This window comes from Castor canadensis, chromosome 2 (assembly GCF_047511655.1).
Source record: "Castor canadensis chromosome 2, mCasCan1.hap1v2, whole genome shotgun sequence".
Taxonomy (NCBI): Eukaryota; Metazoa; Chordata; class Mammalia; order Rodentia; family Castoridae; genus Castor; species Castor canadensis.
Genome location: NC_133387.1, coordinates 178,380,925 through 178,395,774, shown reverse-complemented (window position 1 = coordinate 178,395,774; position 14,850 = coordinate 178,380,925). Strand labels below are relative to the sequence as shown.

The 14,850-nt window shown below is 36.8% G+C and overlaps 2 protein-coding genes and 1 non-coding gene across 4 annotated transcripts in view; 2 read left to right on the top strand and 1 right to left on the bottom strand.

Annotated features, from left to right (window-relative positions):
• Or4d5 (olfactory receptor family 4 subfamily D member 5) overlaps nucleotides 1-9,941 on the top strand; it is a 113,835-nt gene extending 103,894 nt beyond the window's left edge. For both annotated transcript variants that reach the window (XM_074066500.1, XM_074066499.1), the window contains one exon: nucleotides 8,969-9,941. In XM_074066500.1, the coding sequence (XP_073922601.1) occupies nucleotides 8,997-9,941 (945 nt within the window). In that variant the 5' untranslated portion in view covers nucleotides 8,969-8,996. The remainder of the gene's footprint in view (nucleotides 1-8,968) is intronic.
• The window catches only part of LOC109674527 (olfactory receptor 10G9), a 249,077-nt gene that overhangs the window by 103,908 nt on the left and 130,319 nt on the right, over nucleotides 1-14,850 (top strand). The window lies entirely within an intron of this gene.
• LOC141421019 (U6 spliceosomal RNA) lies at nucleotides 3,391-3,492 on the bottom strand. The gene has a single exon (XR_012445726.1). It is a non-coding gene; the product is annotated as a U6 spliceosomal RNA (small nuclear RNA).

Here is a 14,850-nt window from a genome sequence, read left to right as displayed (position 1 = left end):
GTCTCATATTAAGGAGGCTTGCGAGGTAGAAGGTTTAGCAAGGATTTATCTTAGTACAGTAGGATAAAGTAAGGAGAAATGGGGAGGCAGGGAGCGAGAAATAATTTTGCTCCCCAGGCAGGAAATGGGAGTAAAGACTCAAAATGTGAGTCTGTATCTATGGTCTTGTACTTTCCTGATCTGGGGGATACACATGGTTATGTCTAGCAACCTCTAGTTAGGGACAGTGGGTTTTGGTGGCTAAAAGGGGTGCTGAAACATGGAAATGTCATCTGGTTTTACCCAAACACAGGGACCATAGGTGAGTTTTAAGACTTCCCCTTTTCACCTCTCTACCCATTGAAGAAGAATTACAGTTTGTTAATTTCTCAGAGGAAGGCAGCTGTAGAAAACAGCTTTAAGTCGTCTACCTGTTCTTGTAACTTAGCATCTAAAAGGAGGTGGAAAGGGCTAGCTGTTCTGGCTTTTCAGTGTTTACTTTCTCATTTTACTGTTGAATCTGACCCTTTTAATATTTGTTAAAATAGTTTAATTTCCCTGTTTTCTCATCTATCTGTCCTGCCTCAAGACCTGAGTAGATGTTTGAATGAATGATTTGGTAGATTAAATTCTCAACTATTGAAACCAGACTTTTGGACCTAAGCTTAAACTCCTGGGATTCCACATGCCAGGTCCCTCCACTCTCCTCTGTACACTAAATAAAGAGGCATGACGAAGGACAGAGAAAGGAGATGAATTACATGGACATGCATGCCATGGGAAGAGGCAGAGTAAGCACTCAGCCCATTTTCAGGATACAGACATAAGATTGTGCATTTAAGTAGACAAGGGAATGGGGGTGGGGGGGCAGGGGACAAAGGTACACATAGTTAAACAGTTCTAGTCACAGGTGTGGTCTCATTGGTCATTACCTCAGTCCTTGTTCTGAGAAAGTTTCCAGAAGTTGTTATCTGTAGGGTGGTCCATCCCTGTGGGGACTTCACTTTTGGGGGTAGTTTCTATCCCTTGCCTTGAAGATGTTATCAGTTCTGTCTTTCCTGGAATCTAAGGTGATTGTAAAATGACTGCAAAGAGAATGACTTAGAGCAAAGACAAATACAAAATGAAGGAGAAATGCCATGTTTTTCTCCTCCTTTTAGTTAATTCGTGGGCGTGAGTAAGGAATCTGTGCTTTTCAGCAGAGGCAGTTTGAGCACCTCTTACAACTACATTAATTTCTTACCACATTGTATAGTAGGTGGCATATAACATTTGTTCATCAGTTTGTAAGAGCAATTGTGATAAATTTTGTAGTCAATTGGAGAGAGGAGGTATGGAATAGAATATGTAAAGTACACTATTTCTACTTGACATTTGCTCTGATCTGACTGCATTTAAATGCATTTTGTAGGGCTATATATAGAGCCAAGAGAGGTTGTACTTCTGGGGTCAGGAATTGTGCATTTAGAAACTGTAATTCAGTTGACAGATATGTTGGGGAAGACCTTTCTTCACCATGCTCTCTTAGGAATGGGGAGATACTTAGGCGGCATACATGAGATGAACACAAATAGGCAGTAAATCAGAGGTGATAAGAAATAAGATAAGATAGAGTCTGAGTAGAGACCAAGGAATCTGCTAGAGCCATTTGGACAGGAATTTCACCTTGGGCAGGTGAAGAGATAGGCAAGAAATAAGATAGATGGGACAGAAAACTGAATCTTTTCTAACTTATACTTGACACTCTTGACCATATAAGGAGGCCACAGCATTCCATGCAGGAAACTGTTTTCAAATATATTATGGCTAGAAGCAAATTGTAACTATTTTATTAAAAGTTACGGATTCAGAAACTCATGTGCTATTAAAACAGTCCCCTGGGAGAATGTGCTAAGATTTTTTAGAAAAAGACTAAGAATTAGAAGGCATGGGTTCTAGATTGAGATCACTACTAACTAGTATTTTTTTTAGGAGGTCAGTGTAATTAGTTACCAAATCATTCTTTTCCTCAGTCCAGCCGTAGGTTTTTTTTTTATTTTGGTACTGGGGCTCGAACCCAGTCCAGGTGTAGAATGAAACAATCAGACCTATATTACGTATTGTATAGGGTCACCATGAAGAGAAAATGAAGGCCTCATTTTAATTATACAAGTAATAAATGAATTTAGTTCAATGGAATCAACATAATTGGACATTATGGAAGTTCATGGAGTAAAATGTAGAAACACCCTCCGTGCATCATCTTTCTAATGCTACTTGCTTCTCTAGAGGAAACCATTGTTACCAGTTCTGAGTCCTTCAGGAGACTTCTGTGCATTTACATAATCTATTGCCTATGTAAAACTAAAGCACTTAAAAAGAGAAAGGGGATTATATTATGCACTTCATTTTATACATTTTCCATAATCTGTTGTAATTTATTTAAAATTTTCCTTAATAATGAAAATTTAATTCTTTATATTTTTCTCCACTAAACCAGTAAGGCTACACTTATTCTAGTATTTGTTAGGGTTCGTGTTTCTTAGGGTTTCTGAATGTTAGAAACCAAAAGATGGAATTGCTGAATCAAAAGGTATGCTTACTTAAATTTTGGGTAGGAGCTGTCAAATTACTTTCCAAGTACCAGATGACATTTAAATGATGTGTGAGTGACCTTTTTTTTTTTTTTTTGGCAGTACTGGGGTTTGAACTCAGGACCTTGTTAGGCAGATGCTTTACCACTTGAGCCATTCTGTCAGTCCTTTCCAGGGTTGGGTAATTTTTGAGATAGGATCTCACAAACTGTTTGCCTTGGCTGGCTTAGAACTGTGATCCTCCTGATCTCTGCCTCCTGGGTAGCTAGGATTATAGGCGTGAGCCACCTGCACCCTGTGAGAGTGACCATTTTTTCCACACTGTTTTCAACAATGGTTATTATCAGACTTTTAAAAAAGAGTTTTATCTCAAAAATGCATAAAAACAAGCATATTGCTGTTTTAGATAACTTACATATTCTTGACTACGTTTGGAGTGAAGTACATTTTCATGTTTATTGATACTTTCGTGAATTATCTTTAATGTACCTTGTGGGCATTTCTATTGGGGTTTCTGTGGTTATTGATTTTTGGTCTTTTTTATTTTGTTGGTGTCAATTCTATGTTTATAATATGATTTGGTATGCTATGAATTTCATATTTTCTCAAAAGTTTGTAGCTTCCTTTTATAATTTTTTCATACTTTGTATGACATACTAAATTTTAAATTGAACAAAATATTTTCAGTTTATCATTTCACCTATGATTGGGGCTTTTTGTCTTGCTTAGGAAGGCTTCCATATCCCGAGTTTATAAAGCCTTCTGTGTTTTCTTCCTGAAAATTTGTTTCATACATTATTTCGATTTAAATGTTTAACCTACCTGGAATTTACTTTTTTAAAATATGGAACGCTTCATGAATTTGTGTGTCATCTTTGCGCAGGGGCCATGCTGATCTCTGTATTGTTCTAATTTTAGTATCTGTTCTGCCAAAGTGACCACTGGAATTTACTTTTTACATACAGTGAGTACAAATCAATCATTATTTTCCCCTAAAGACAATAGATTTTTTAGAAATCCTTTTTTTCAGCATCCTACAATTTTCTTTTCATAAGTTTGAGACACTAGCTTTTATCGTATGCTAAATTCATAAATGTAGTATGTGTGCGTATTTTTATTTTAATTTTAAAAACATTTTTATTAGCCTATACTAGTTGTACAATATAATGGGTTTAATTGTGACATTTTCATGCATGCACATAATGTAGTTTGGTCATATTCATCCCCCTTTAACTTATTATCCTCCCTCCTCCTGTCCCCTGATTCCCTTCCTCTTCCCTAGTAGTCTCTCTTCTACTTGTGTATCTTTTTTTTTTTTTTGAGATTCCACATAGGAGAGAAAACACAAGATACTTACTTGTATTTCTGAGTCTAAATTATTTTGCTTAACATGATGATCTGTAGTTCTATCGATTTTCCTGCATATGACATGACTTCATTCTTCCTTATTGCTGAATAATACTCTTACTGTACATATATATATATTAAGAGTATATATGTATACATATATACATAAGAGTATATATGTATATATATATGTACGGTAAGAGTATTATATATGTATATGATATATATATATAATATATAATTTATATTATATAAATTCTCTTTATCCACCCACTGATTGATGGGCACCTAGGCTGATTCCATACCTTGGTTATTGTGACTAGTGCTGCAATAAACATGGGTGTGCAGATATCTCTAGTTTGGACTTATATTCTTTCAGGAGTGGTAGAACAGGATCATATGGAAGCTGTATTTTTAGGTTTTTTAGGAACTGCCATAGAGCAATAAGTTATAGTTCTACGCTCAGTGTATAAGGGCTCCTTTTTGTCCACATCCTCACCAGCATTTTTTAATTTTTATTTTCTAGATGATAGCTGTTCTTGTGGGGTGAGGTGGAATCTCAATGAGGCTTTGATTTTCAGTTCCCTGATGGTTAAGGATGCTGAACATTTTTCGTGTGTTTATTGGCCGTTTGTGCTTCTTTGGAGAAGAAGTTCCTTATACTTACAGGTGCTCAGCTCCTTTGCCCATTTGCTGACTAGATTATTATTCTTTTTTGTGCTTGATATTTTGTGTTCTTTATCTATTCTCGGACATTAACACCTTGCCTTAAGTAATAGCTGGCAAAGATATCTCCCATTGTTTGGACTGTTTCTTCATTCTGATAATTGCTTCTTTTTATAGTGAGGCGCTTTTTAATTTGACACAACCCTATTTGTCAATTCTTGCTATTATTTCCTGAGCTGTGGAGACTAATTCAAAGAGACATTGCCTATGTCTACATTTTGAAGTGCTTTCCCTGTGCTTTCCTCTAGTAGTTTCAAAATTTAGGTCTTACATTAAGATCTATTTTGAATTGATTTTTTGTACAGGATGACAGACAGGAATCTAGTTTTAATCTTCTACATGTGAATATCCAGTTTTCTCAGCACCATTTGTTAAACAAGGTGTATTTTTTTCCAGTGTATGCTTTTGCCACCTTTGTTAAGAACCACGTGGTTGTAGATGTGTGATTTTGTTTTTGGGTTCTCTATTCTATTCCATTGGTCTATGTGTTTTGTTTTTGTGCTGGTACCATGCTGTTTAAACTACTATGACTCTGCAGTATGATTTGAAATTCGGTATTGTGATACCTACAGGATTGCTCTTTTTGCACAGGATTGCTTTGGCTATTTGAGTTTTCTTTTGTGCTTCCACATGAATTTTAGGATTGTTTTTTCCATTTCTGGGAAGCATGTCATTGATTTTTTTGTTGTTGTTGTACTGGGGCTTGAACTCATGACCTTCACCTTGAGCCACTCCACTAGCCCTATTTTTGTGAAGGCTTTTTCAAGACAGTCTCGCAGATTTATTTGCCCGGACTGGTGTTTCTAGTGATTTCTGCCTCCTGAATAGCTAGGATTACAGGGGAGAGCCACCAGGTGCCTGGCTGATATTGATATTTTGAAGCTGATTATTATATTGAATCTGTAGGATGCTCTCAGTGATATGATCATTTTAACAATATTATTTCTGCCCACCAATGAGCATGGCAGGTCCGTCCATCTTTTAGTGTATTCTTTAAATTCTTTTTTCAGTGTTTTTACTGAGGGGGTCTTTTACTTCCTTGGTTATGGTTATGCTTAGGTATTTTATTCTTTTTAAAGCTCTTGTGAATTGGATTGTTTTCCTGATTTCTTTCTCAATATGTTCATTATCGGTGTACAAAAGGCTACTGGTTTTCATATGTTTATTTTGTATCCTTCTTCTTTAATGAATTTATCAAATCTAAGAGTTTTGTGGTTGAGTTTTTATGATCTAAGACTATTGTCTACAAATAGGGATAATTTGACTTCTTCCTTTCCTACCGGTGTCCCTTTTATTTCTTTTTCTTGCCTTATTACTTTGGGTAAAATTTCAATATTCATTCCTGATTCCTGAAATGCTTTCAGTTTTTCTCCCATTCAGCTGGCTCTGGGCTTTTCATATATATATATATATATATATATATATATATATATATATATATATCCTTCATTATATTTGGGAATGATCCTTTATACCTAGTTTCTTTAGGGCTTTTTATCATGAAATGATACTGGATTTTGTCTAATGCTTTTCTGCATGTATTGAGATGATCATGTGATTTTTGTCCTGATTCTATTTATGTGCTGTATTATACTTATTGATTTACATATATTGAACCATACGAAACCACCTTGATCATGGTGCATTATCTTAATGTGACATTGAATTCCATTTGCAAGTATTGTGCTGAAAAATTTTTAATCATATTCACTGAGGATATTGGCTACAGTTTTTTTTTTTGTTGTTTTTGAGAGGCTTGTATCTTTATTTGGTTTTAGTATCGGAGTAATATTGGCTTCATAGAATGAATTTGGAAGCATTTTTTCCTTTTTCTATTTCATGGAATAGTTCAAGGAACATTGGTGTTAGTTCTTCATTAAACATCTGATAAAATTCAGCAGTGACTCTGTTCTGTGATAAATGGAAAAACAAAAGTTAAAATATTCAAAAAGTGAGAAGGAAAAAGCAGCAGAAAAGAGGAAAGTAAAGAATGCAATGAGAGAATTTGACTATTAGAAAGTGAGGAGATGGTAGTAAGAAAACTCCCATAGATAGTAATAAAAAGAAAATGTATATTAAAAAGTTTGCACATAAACCAGTCAACCAGCAAAAACAAAACAAAATATCCCCACAACAAACCAAAAACAAAGAAGGAAGGATGGAAGGAAGAGAAGGAAAGAAAGAAAGAAAAAGAAAGAAGAAAGAAAGGAAGGAAGGAAGGAAGGAAGGAAGGAAAGAAGGAAAGATATTTTCTCCATTAGGGTGGTCATGCAGGCAAGAGGAGATATTTATTACCTGTCAATCTGACCTTCTTTCTGGTTCTTGATCTATGAATCACTTACAGAGAACAAAGGCTGTGGAATTTTCGTGACTTTTAAAAAATGATGAGCTTACTTCAATTGAATTCTGGAGGGATCACAGTGGACCACAAGATCCACTGATTGAACAGCATGACAATACTGCTGTGGATTCAAAGAATGAAAAATGTAGGGATGTATATTTCCCAAAGAAGCATGCTTGGGATGACCTTCTCAAGATGGCTCCCGATTACAGTACTACACTTTTACTTTGAGAAATGCAGAGCAGTGCTAAGCAGCAGAACACTATGCAGCTCCTAGATCACCTACGTTCAGGCTGCATTTCTATTCTACCTCTGTTTCTATGTCACTTTTTGACCACTGCGTCTGTCCTTCTTTTCCTTTCTGCTATTCCTCTCTTCAGCCCTCACCACCACAGTGGTGCTGATTTGTTATTTCTTGCCCTCTATTCCAATAACCAGAGTCTCTGGGTTTCTCCAGGTTCCTCTGTCCAATATTAAATGTCAGTGCATCCCTTCAGTCACCTACTTCACTGAGACGTTGTTTCCTGGCTGCTTCAATTCTGAGCTGGAAAGTGCTTCTAATGCTCATCTTCACTTCTCTGTTTATATATTCATTCTGTTTCATTTGTCTCTTTCTATAATACATCATTTTAATTGATATAAATATATAATGCTCTTATGTATAAAAGTATATATACTTTCTGTGTAGCCCAGGCTGGCCTCAAACTTGCTATCCTCTTGCTTCAGCCTTCCAAATGCTGGGATTACAGGCACGTGCCATCATCTTTTGCTCAAATTTCAATTCATATTTATAGCCTCCCCTTGTTGCTTTGCATATAAGTAAAAAATTATTCCTTAGGTAATGTCCTTGAAACTAGCATTGATACTCAAACTCTCGAGGGCATTCAATATTCTAGTTGCCCTCTTCTGTATTTCCCTAGAGAATATAGTTGCTCTCAAATTCCCAGAGTTACAAACGAGGAATCTTTCTTTTGCATGCTTTCTCTCTTTTCATTTATCTTCTTTTTTCTTTCTTTTCTTCCCTCCCTCCTTCTCTCCCTTCCTTTCTTTGTTTCTCTGACAGGTTCTTACTATGTAGCCCAGGCTGGCTTTGAATTCATTCTTTAGATCAAGTTGACCTCAACTGTCAGCACTCCTGCCTCTGCCTTCTGAGTGCTGGGATTATGGACATGGTGACATGCCTGGCTTTCTTTCATGTTTTTTTTCTTAAAATTGATTTTTTTTCTTTAAATTGAGTTTTAGAGAAAATAGTAGTTCTTTTCCCTTATAAAGTGTAAGGACATTATTTTCTGTTTTTTTTTCTCTTGCTTTTGACTTTAGCATACTTTTAATGCTAAAAAAACTTAGAATTTCTGAGCTATCTCAGCAAGCAACTTAATATTTATTCAAGGGTATGATGAACAACTTGATGTTTATGTTATTTTATAATAATAACTATGTTATCCTATGAAAACTGTTGAAACATTTGATGTGTAAGGATTCATCAAGTTTTCTAAATTAAGGCCACATATAATATGAAAAATTAAACTACAGGAAACTTTGAGGACATTTGGTTAATTTTATATCATAGATGGGGGAAGTGAAGCTTTCAGAACCTCAGAAGATTGTTGCTGCTTACTCAATTAGTTACTGGCAGGACTGAAATTAATTTTCATTTTGGCAATTTTTATATCTTCTCAATTTTTTTGGCTGCACTAGAGTTTAAACTTGGGGCCTAGTGCTTGCCATGCCTCCAACTGTATCTTCACAACTTGTGAGAGCTGATTACTTTCCATTCTCATAAGCTAGAAATATTATCAGTCCTGTCCCAAGTTTTATTCTCTCTTTTTTTTTTATCACAACAATGTGTGATGTTCACATGGTTGGTGTCCTATAGAACCACTTACTACATTCTTCTATGGTAAATGAAATAGTAGAGAATTCCCAAGAATTATAATTCCCAAAAATTGTATTCAAAAAGTTTGCAGATCCCTTGATGAATGTGTTCATTTTTCCTTGGTAGGTTCATTTTCCAGGCCACAGCTAGGCAGATGAATCCAGCAAATCATTCCCAGGTGACAGCATTTGTCCTACTAGGACTCTCTCAGGTATGGGAGCTTCAGTTTCTCTTCTTCGTTGTCTTCTCAGCTGTGTATCTTATGACTGTAACTGGAAATCTCCTTATTGTGGTCATAGTCACCTTTGATCCACACTTGCACACAACCATGTATTTTCTCTTAGGCAATCTTTCATTCCTGGACTTTTGCTACTCTTCCATTACAGCACCTAGGATGCTGGTTGACTTGCTCTCTGGCAACCCCACCATTTCCTTTGGTGCCTGTCTGACTCAGCTCTTCTTTTTCCACTTCATTGGAGGCATCAAGATCTTCCTGTTGACTGTCATGGCATATGACCGCTATGTTGCCATTTCTCAGCCCCTACACTACACGCTTCTTATGAATCAGACAGTCTGTATGCTTTTCATGGCAGCCTCCTGGGTGGGGGGTTTCATCCACTCCATCGTACAGATTGGATTGACTATCCACCTGCCCTTTTGTGGTCCTGACAAGCTAGACAACTTTTATTGTGATGTACCTCAACTGATCAAGTTAGCCTGCACTGACACTTTCGTCTTAGAGCTTCTGATGGTGTCCAACAATGGTTTGGTAACCCTAATGTGCTTTCTGGTGCTGCTGGGATCCTATACAGCACTGCTAGTGATGCTCCGAGGCCACTCATGGGAGGGCCGCAGCAAGGCCTTGTCCACCTGTGCCTCTCATATTGCTGTGGTGACCTTAATCTTTGTCCCTTGCATCTACATCTATGCAAGGCCTTTTCGGACTTTTCCTATGGACAAAGCAATTTCTGTGCTATACACAATGGTCACCCCCATGCTGAATCCTGCTATTTATACCCTAAGAAATAAAGAAGTGATCATGGCCATGAAGAAGCTGTGGAGGAGGCAGAAGGATTTTATTGGTCCTCTAGAGCATTGACCCTGAGGTTTAGCGGAGGCAGGGTTCTGAGAATCTGAGAAATATTTCAGTGTACCAGCCTTCTTGAGAGGATTCATAAAACAGATAAAACATCATGTCTATTGCTTCTTTATTGTTTTGAACTATAGTCAATTTCTAGTGACCTGAACTTTTAGCCTATATTGAACATGGGATAAGTGTCCTAGCATTGCTCCTAGAGAAAAAGTATTAAGTGCTATATAGAAGTACCATTGGCTCAGAGAGCACTTCTCCAAATGAGCGTGATATTGGCCTTGCTAAGAAAGTTCCAACTACATCATGCACAGAGGTAGTAAAGCTGGTGTCTCTTTTCTGACATCATTTTTGACACGTAATACATTTGACGAATACTTTTGTTTTTAATTTCCTAGAGATAGGAAGAATCTGGAGGTTAAATAAAATATAGGACCCCAAGTCCTGCTTTCAGGAGACTGATGGAATATATAGGGCAAATTAGTTTCTTCTTTCTCAGTTTCCTAAGACTGTCATTGTTGCCATCATCATGTTACATTGTCATCATCTAAAAAGTCTTTGGTAAGAACTTACTATGTGTCAGGCATTGTACTAAGTGATTAATGCTTATTATTTATGTCAATTCTCTCAATATTTTATGACTTAGTTATCATCCTCATTTCTAAAGGTGAGTCATTTACAAAGCTTAGAGACATTAAATAACTATTTAAGGCCACAGAACTTGTCCAACCCAGGTCTGTATAACTCTGGATGGTATCTAAAACTTTTAAGGGTCAACTCTTTGTGAGTTGTATCAGTTAGCCTGACATGTTTAAACTTGACATTTTAAATGGTAAGGACTAGGACAAGTGTGATTGTGAGAGTCAGGCATGTTGGGTATTATAATATAGAGGGTTGATTCATGAAGAACTGAACACATGAAGAATATGGAATTGGGGATTGAGGTTAGAGGACTGAGGGGGAATTTGTTTGAAGGGACTAACATCCAGAGACTTTTATGTGTATGTTTTTTTCTATACTCTTACTCAAAAACTCAGTCTTTTAAAAAAATTATTGTTGTACTGGGGGTACATTGTGATATTTACAAAAGTTCTTACAATATATTGTAGTTGAATTCATCCCCTCCATCATTCTCCTTTATTCCTCTCATCCATCTAGGAATATAAAACAGTCTTTTAAATTCAGCTATGTTTTAGGCTGTTCAAAGCCACAGTTGACTGCTTTGATAATATTTTATCTTTTGGTATCAAAAAGTTTGTGTGTATCCCTAGCACTTTTACTTCACAGTTCTCCTTTTCATCATCTCTCTTTTACTCCTTAATATCTTAATACCTCCTTGATTCACATTCTCATATATTCTCCAACCATGTTAATCAACCAGTTTTTACCTGTATTGTGGAACCTCTGCTTTTTCACTCCTACCTTTATACATTAAGAGTCTGATTTAAAATAAAACAAGGTTTTGATTATTTTATTTGTTGACTTATTTAATCAATCAGTGATACTTATCATGGACGTGGGGTGGGAAGAATAAGCACTCAAGTAAAGGAATTTGTCATCTTAGAACTATCTCATTGGTGATCACTTGTATTTTAGCAGGTAAATTTACTTCCCATAATAATAGCCAGCTGAGAAGAAATGTTTAGCATTCAGGTCTTAGAGGATAGGTTAGACTCCAAAGAAGAAAGGAATGGAGTTAGAGAAAAGATAGTTTGGATATTGAAAGAGAAAAAAAAACTGATCATATAATGATTTTGGCTGATTAATGAGAATGTACTTTAATACAAAGAGAATTTTAGAGTCATAAGACCTAAATCAGAGTTCTCTTTCCATAGAATTTAATTTTGCAGCAAGGGTCAAATTCTCTCTTTACTCTACCATGAACTTGTAGCAGGAACATATATTTACTTATATAAAATCATATGTGTAAAAATTGTGACTTTTTATTCTTTAATAACTGACATTTTATTTTTAAGGATCACTTTGTGCTGAATAGTTGGAAAAATAGCTAGGATTTGGACAAGTCTATATACTTGCTTCTATGCATAAATAAATTAATCCCTCAGTCATTTTCTCTAAAATAACTGAGTTCTTAGGATTCTGAGGTCTAGGCTGCTTGCTGGACTCACAACTGGACATGAGAGTAATTCCACCTTTGAAAATTCTTATGACCACTGATGCTAAAGTCTCTGACACAGCTTGAAGTTTGGTTTCTCTGATTGGTCAGGGCTGGATAATACTCCCATTCTCACTTGGTTTCAGCTAAGATTTGGTTTAGGTTATAGACCCCCTGATGAGTCTCTAGAATTTTCTCCATTCATTACCTGGCCAAAGTTTTCATACCACAAAGATCAGTCATCTCACTCTTGGTGCTGCGAACTCCATGACATACCCACTAACTTGGTTCAGATTCTATCTCTATTCTGCTTTGGGAGCTTATAGGATTATAGATGCCTTCCCATCTCACATGGAAATTGGGAGTGCCTGCCTTTACCTCACCATCCTGCTTCTCTTAGAGTATTTCAACAGTTTGTTTTATGGACAACCTGTGAAGCTAGTTCATTCAAGAAGCTTCATTGTGGAGCACAAAGGGGACTCTTAACATTGTCATTCTTCTTTTTTTTTTAAGTTTAAGATTTTATTTTTTTATTTTTTTTAATTTTTATTTTATTCATATGTGCATACAATGTTTGGGTCATTTCTCTCCCGTTCCCCCCATTCCCTCTCTTACTCTCCCTTACCCCCTCTTACCCCTCGCTACCAGGCAGAAACTATTCTGCCCTTATCTCTAATTTTGTTGAAGAGAGAGTATAAGCAATAATAGGAAGGACCGAGGGTTTTTGCTCATTATCTTCTAAGTTAATTCTTCTCCAATTAAACTTTTCTCTAGTTCCTGGTCCCTTTCTCCTATTGGCCTCAGTTGCTTTAAAGTATCTGCTTTAGTTTCTCTGTGTTGAGGGCAACAAATGCTATCTAGTTTTTTGGGTGTCTTACCTATCCTCATACCTTCCATGTGTGCTCTCGCTTTATCATGTGATCAAAGTCCATTCTTGATAGTTCATCAGAGGCAACAAAGAAATGCCAAGACACACCTTCCCTGATTATGTATTCTTTTATTTCCTTCTATCATTTCCCACTTTCTTTTCTTGTTTTACCAGGACCTTCTCTAGGGAAAAATCTATGTCCTAGTGAGTTACTCAGACCTAGGTCTTAGTGTGTTAAGATGACATTAAAGGAAATAGAAAAATCATTTCATTTCTTCTCAGCTAACAAACAATTTTCATGGTCATTGTTTTTTTAAGAACAAGTTCTTACTATACAGCCCAGACTGGTGTTGAACTTGAGATCTTCCTGCCTTTACCTCCCTAGTGCTGGTGTGAGCCACCACACTAGCTCATGGCTATCATCTTGATATAACTATTGAAAGACTCAAAAGTGATAGGTAACATTTTTGTTGCTGTTCGCTCTCTCTCTCTCTTTCTCATTCTCTCTCTCTTTCTGCCTCATGGTGAAATTAAATAGAAAACTTAATGCAAGGTTTTAGGAGTGATTTAAATACTTTGATTTATTGTTTGCTCAACATCCTCCCTTTGAACAACAATGGAGCTGAACTGATGTGCTCAAGCTTGCCTTTCCATTCCCATTGTCTTCCTTCTCTTTGCCTCATAGGCTGTCATGTGGTACTTCATTCAGTTTCCTGAATGTGTGTACTGAAGCTGTGATAAGGTCCTTCAACATCATAAGGAAGAAGGATTGCTGCTTCCCCACATGGAAGCCAGAGATGTCACTTTGGAGGAACTGTGTTCTAACCAGAATTCTGAAATTTGACCAGTTGCATTAGTCTTATCTACGTGGAGACAAAGACGGAAGACTGGATGGAAGGCAATCAAGGCTAACTCCCATATTTCATCTTTTGTATTCACAGACTATCCTTTTACTAGCTGAGAAGAGTTAACTTCTTAACAAATTAAAAAAGTTTCCAATAAATATTAATATCACAATTTAAAAGGGATATTTCCTTGTAGTGGCCTATGTCACCTGAGGACATTTCTCAGTTCTTGTTTCACTTTGTCACTGTGGAAGCTGGAGATGACTGGGTTCAGGAGAGGTATGATGACACGATTCAGTATGTAGTTACCAATGTTGAGCAGCATGGACTGAGTTTCTGACAGATGGATGTTGAGAAAGATGGAGCTGCGATAGGCCTGATCACCACAGTATGAAGTGAAGTATAAGGGGAAACTGCTTTCTTTCACTGGGCAGCTGTGAGATCCTTGAGAACAGAAGGAAGATGCAGGTGTAGGAGACTGAGGTCAAGTTTAATGAACTGAGTATCACCAACAAAGACAGCACAAAATCCACCAGCTTCAGAAGATGGGTGTCCGCACAAAAGAGTCTTAACAAGGGCCAAGTGTCACAAAACGATGATGAATACTACTGGGGTCACAAAATGGTAAGCTGGTCATGAGAATTAAAGGCAAAGGACCCAAAGGAACCTAGCTAACCAGGAAGCCAGCACAAGTTGGGAGCAGACATAACTAGTCATCAGGGTCTCACAGTGAAATGGTCTACAGATTGCCAGGTAATGATTCGGAGACATGATGGTTAAGAGAAGAAGTCAGTGGTGTCTGGGAAGAAGTGGACATGGGACTGGATGATACAGCTGATACAAGTGAGATGCTGTGATCATCTGTGAGGATGATAGCAAATGTCCTGGGAACCGCAACAGATACCAGCAACAGCTCCAGGAAAGATAGTTTCCATAGGAAGTATATCTGCTTGAGAAATGGAGTAGAACTCTGTAAATGTTCTATAGCTGCTGCCAACCATCTTATAATCAGTCAAATTATAATGAATACCTCACTCTTCCATAAATCCTGAGAATATGTTGATTTATACTAATACTTGCTAGTGGTTT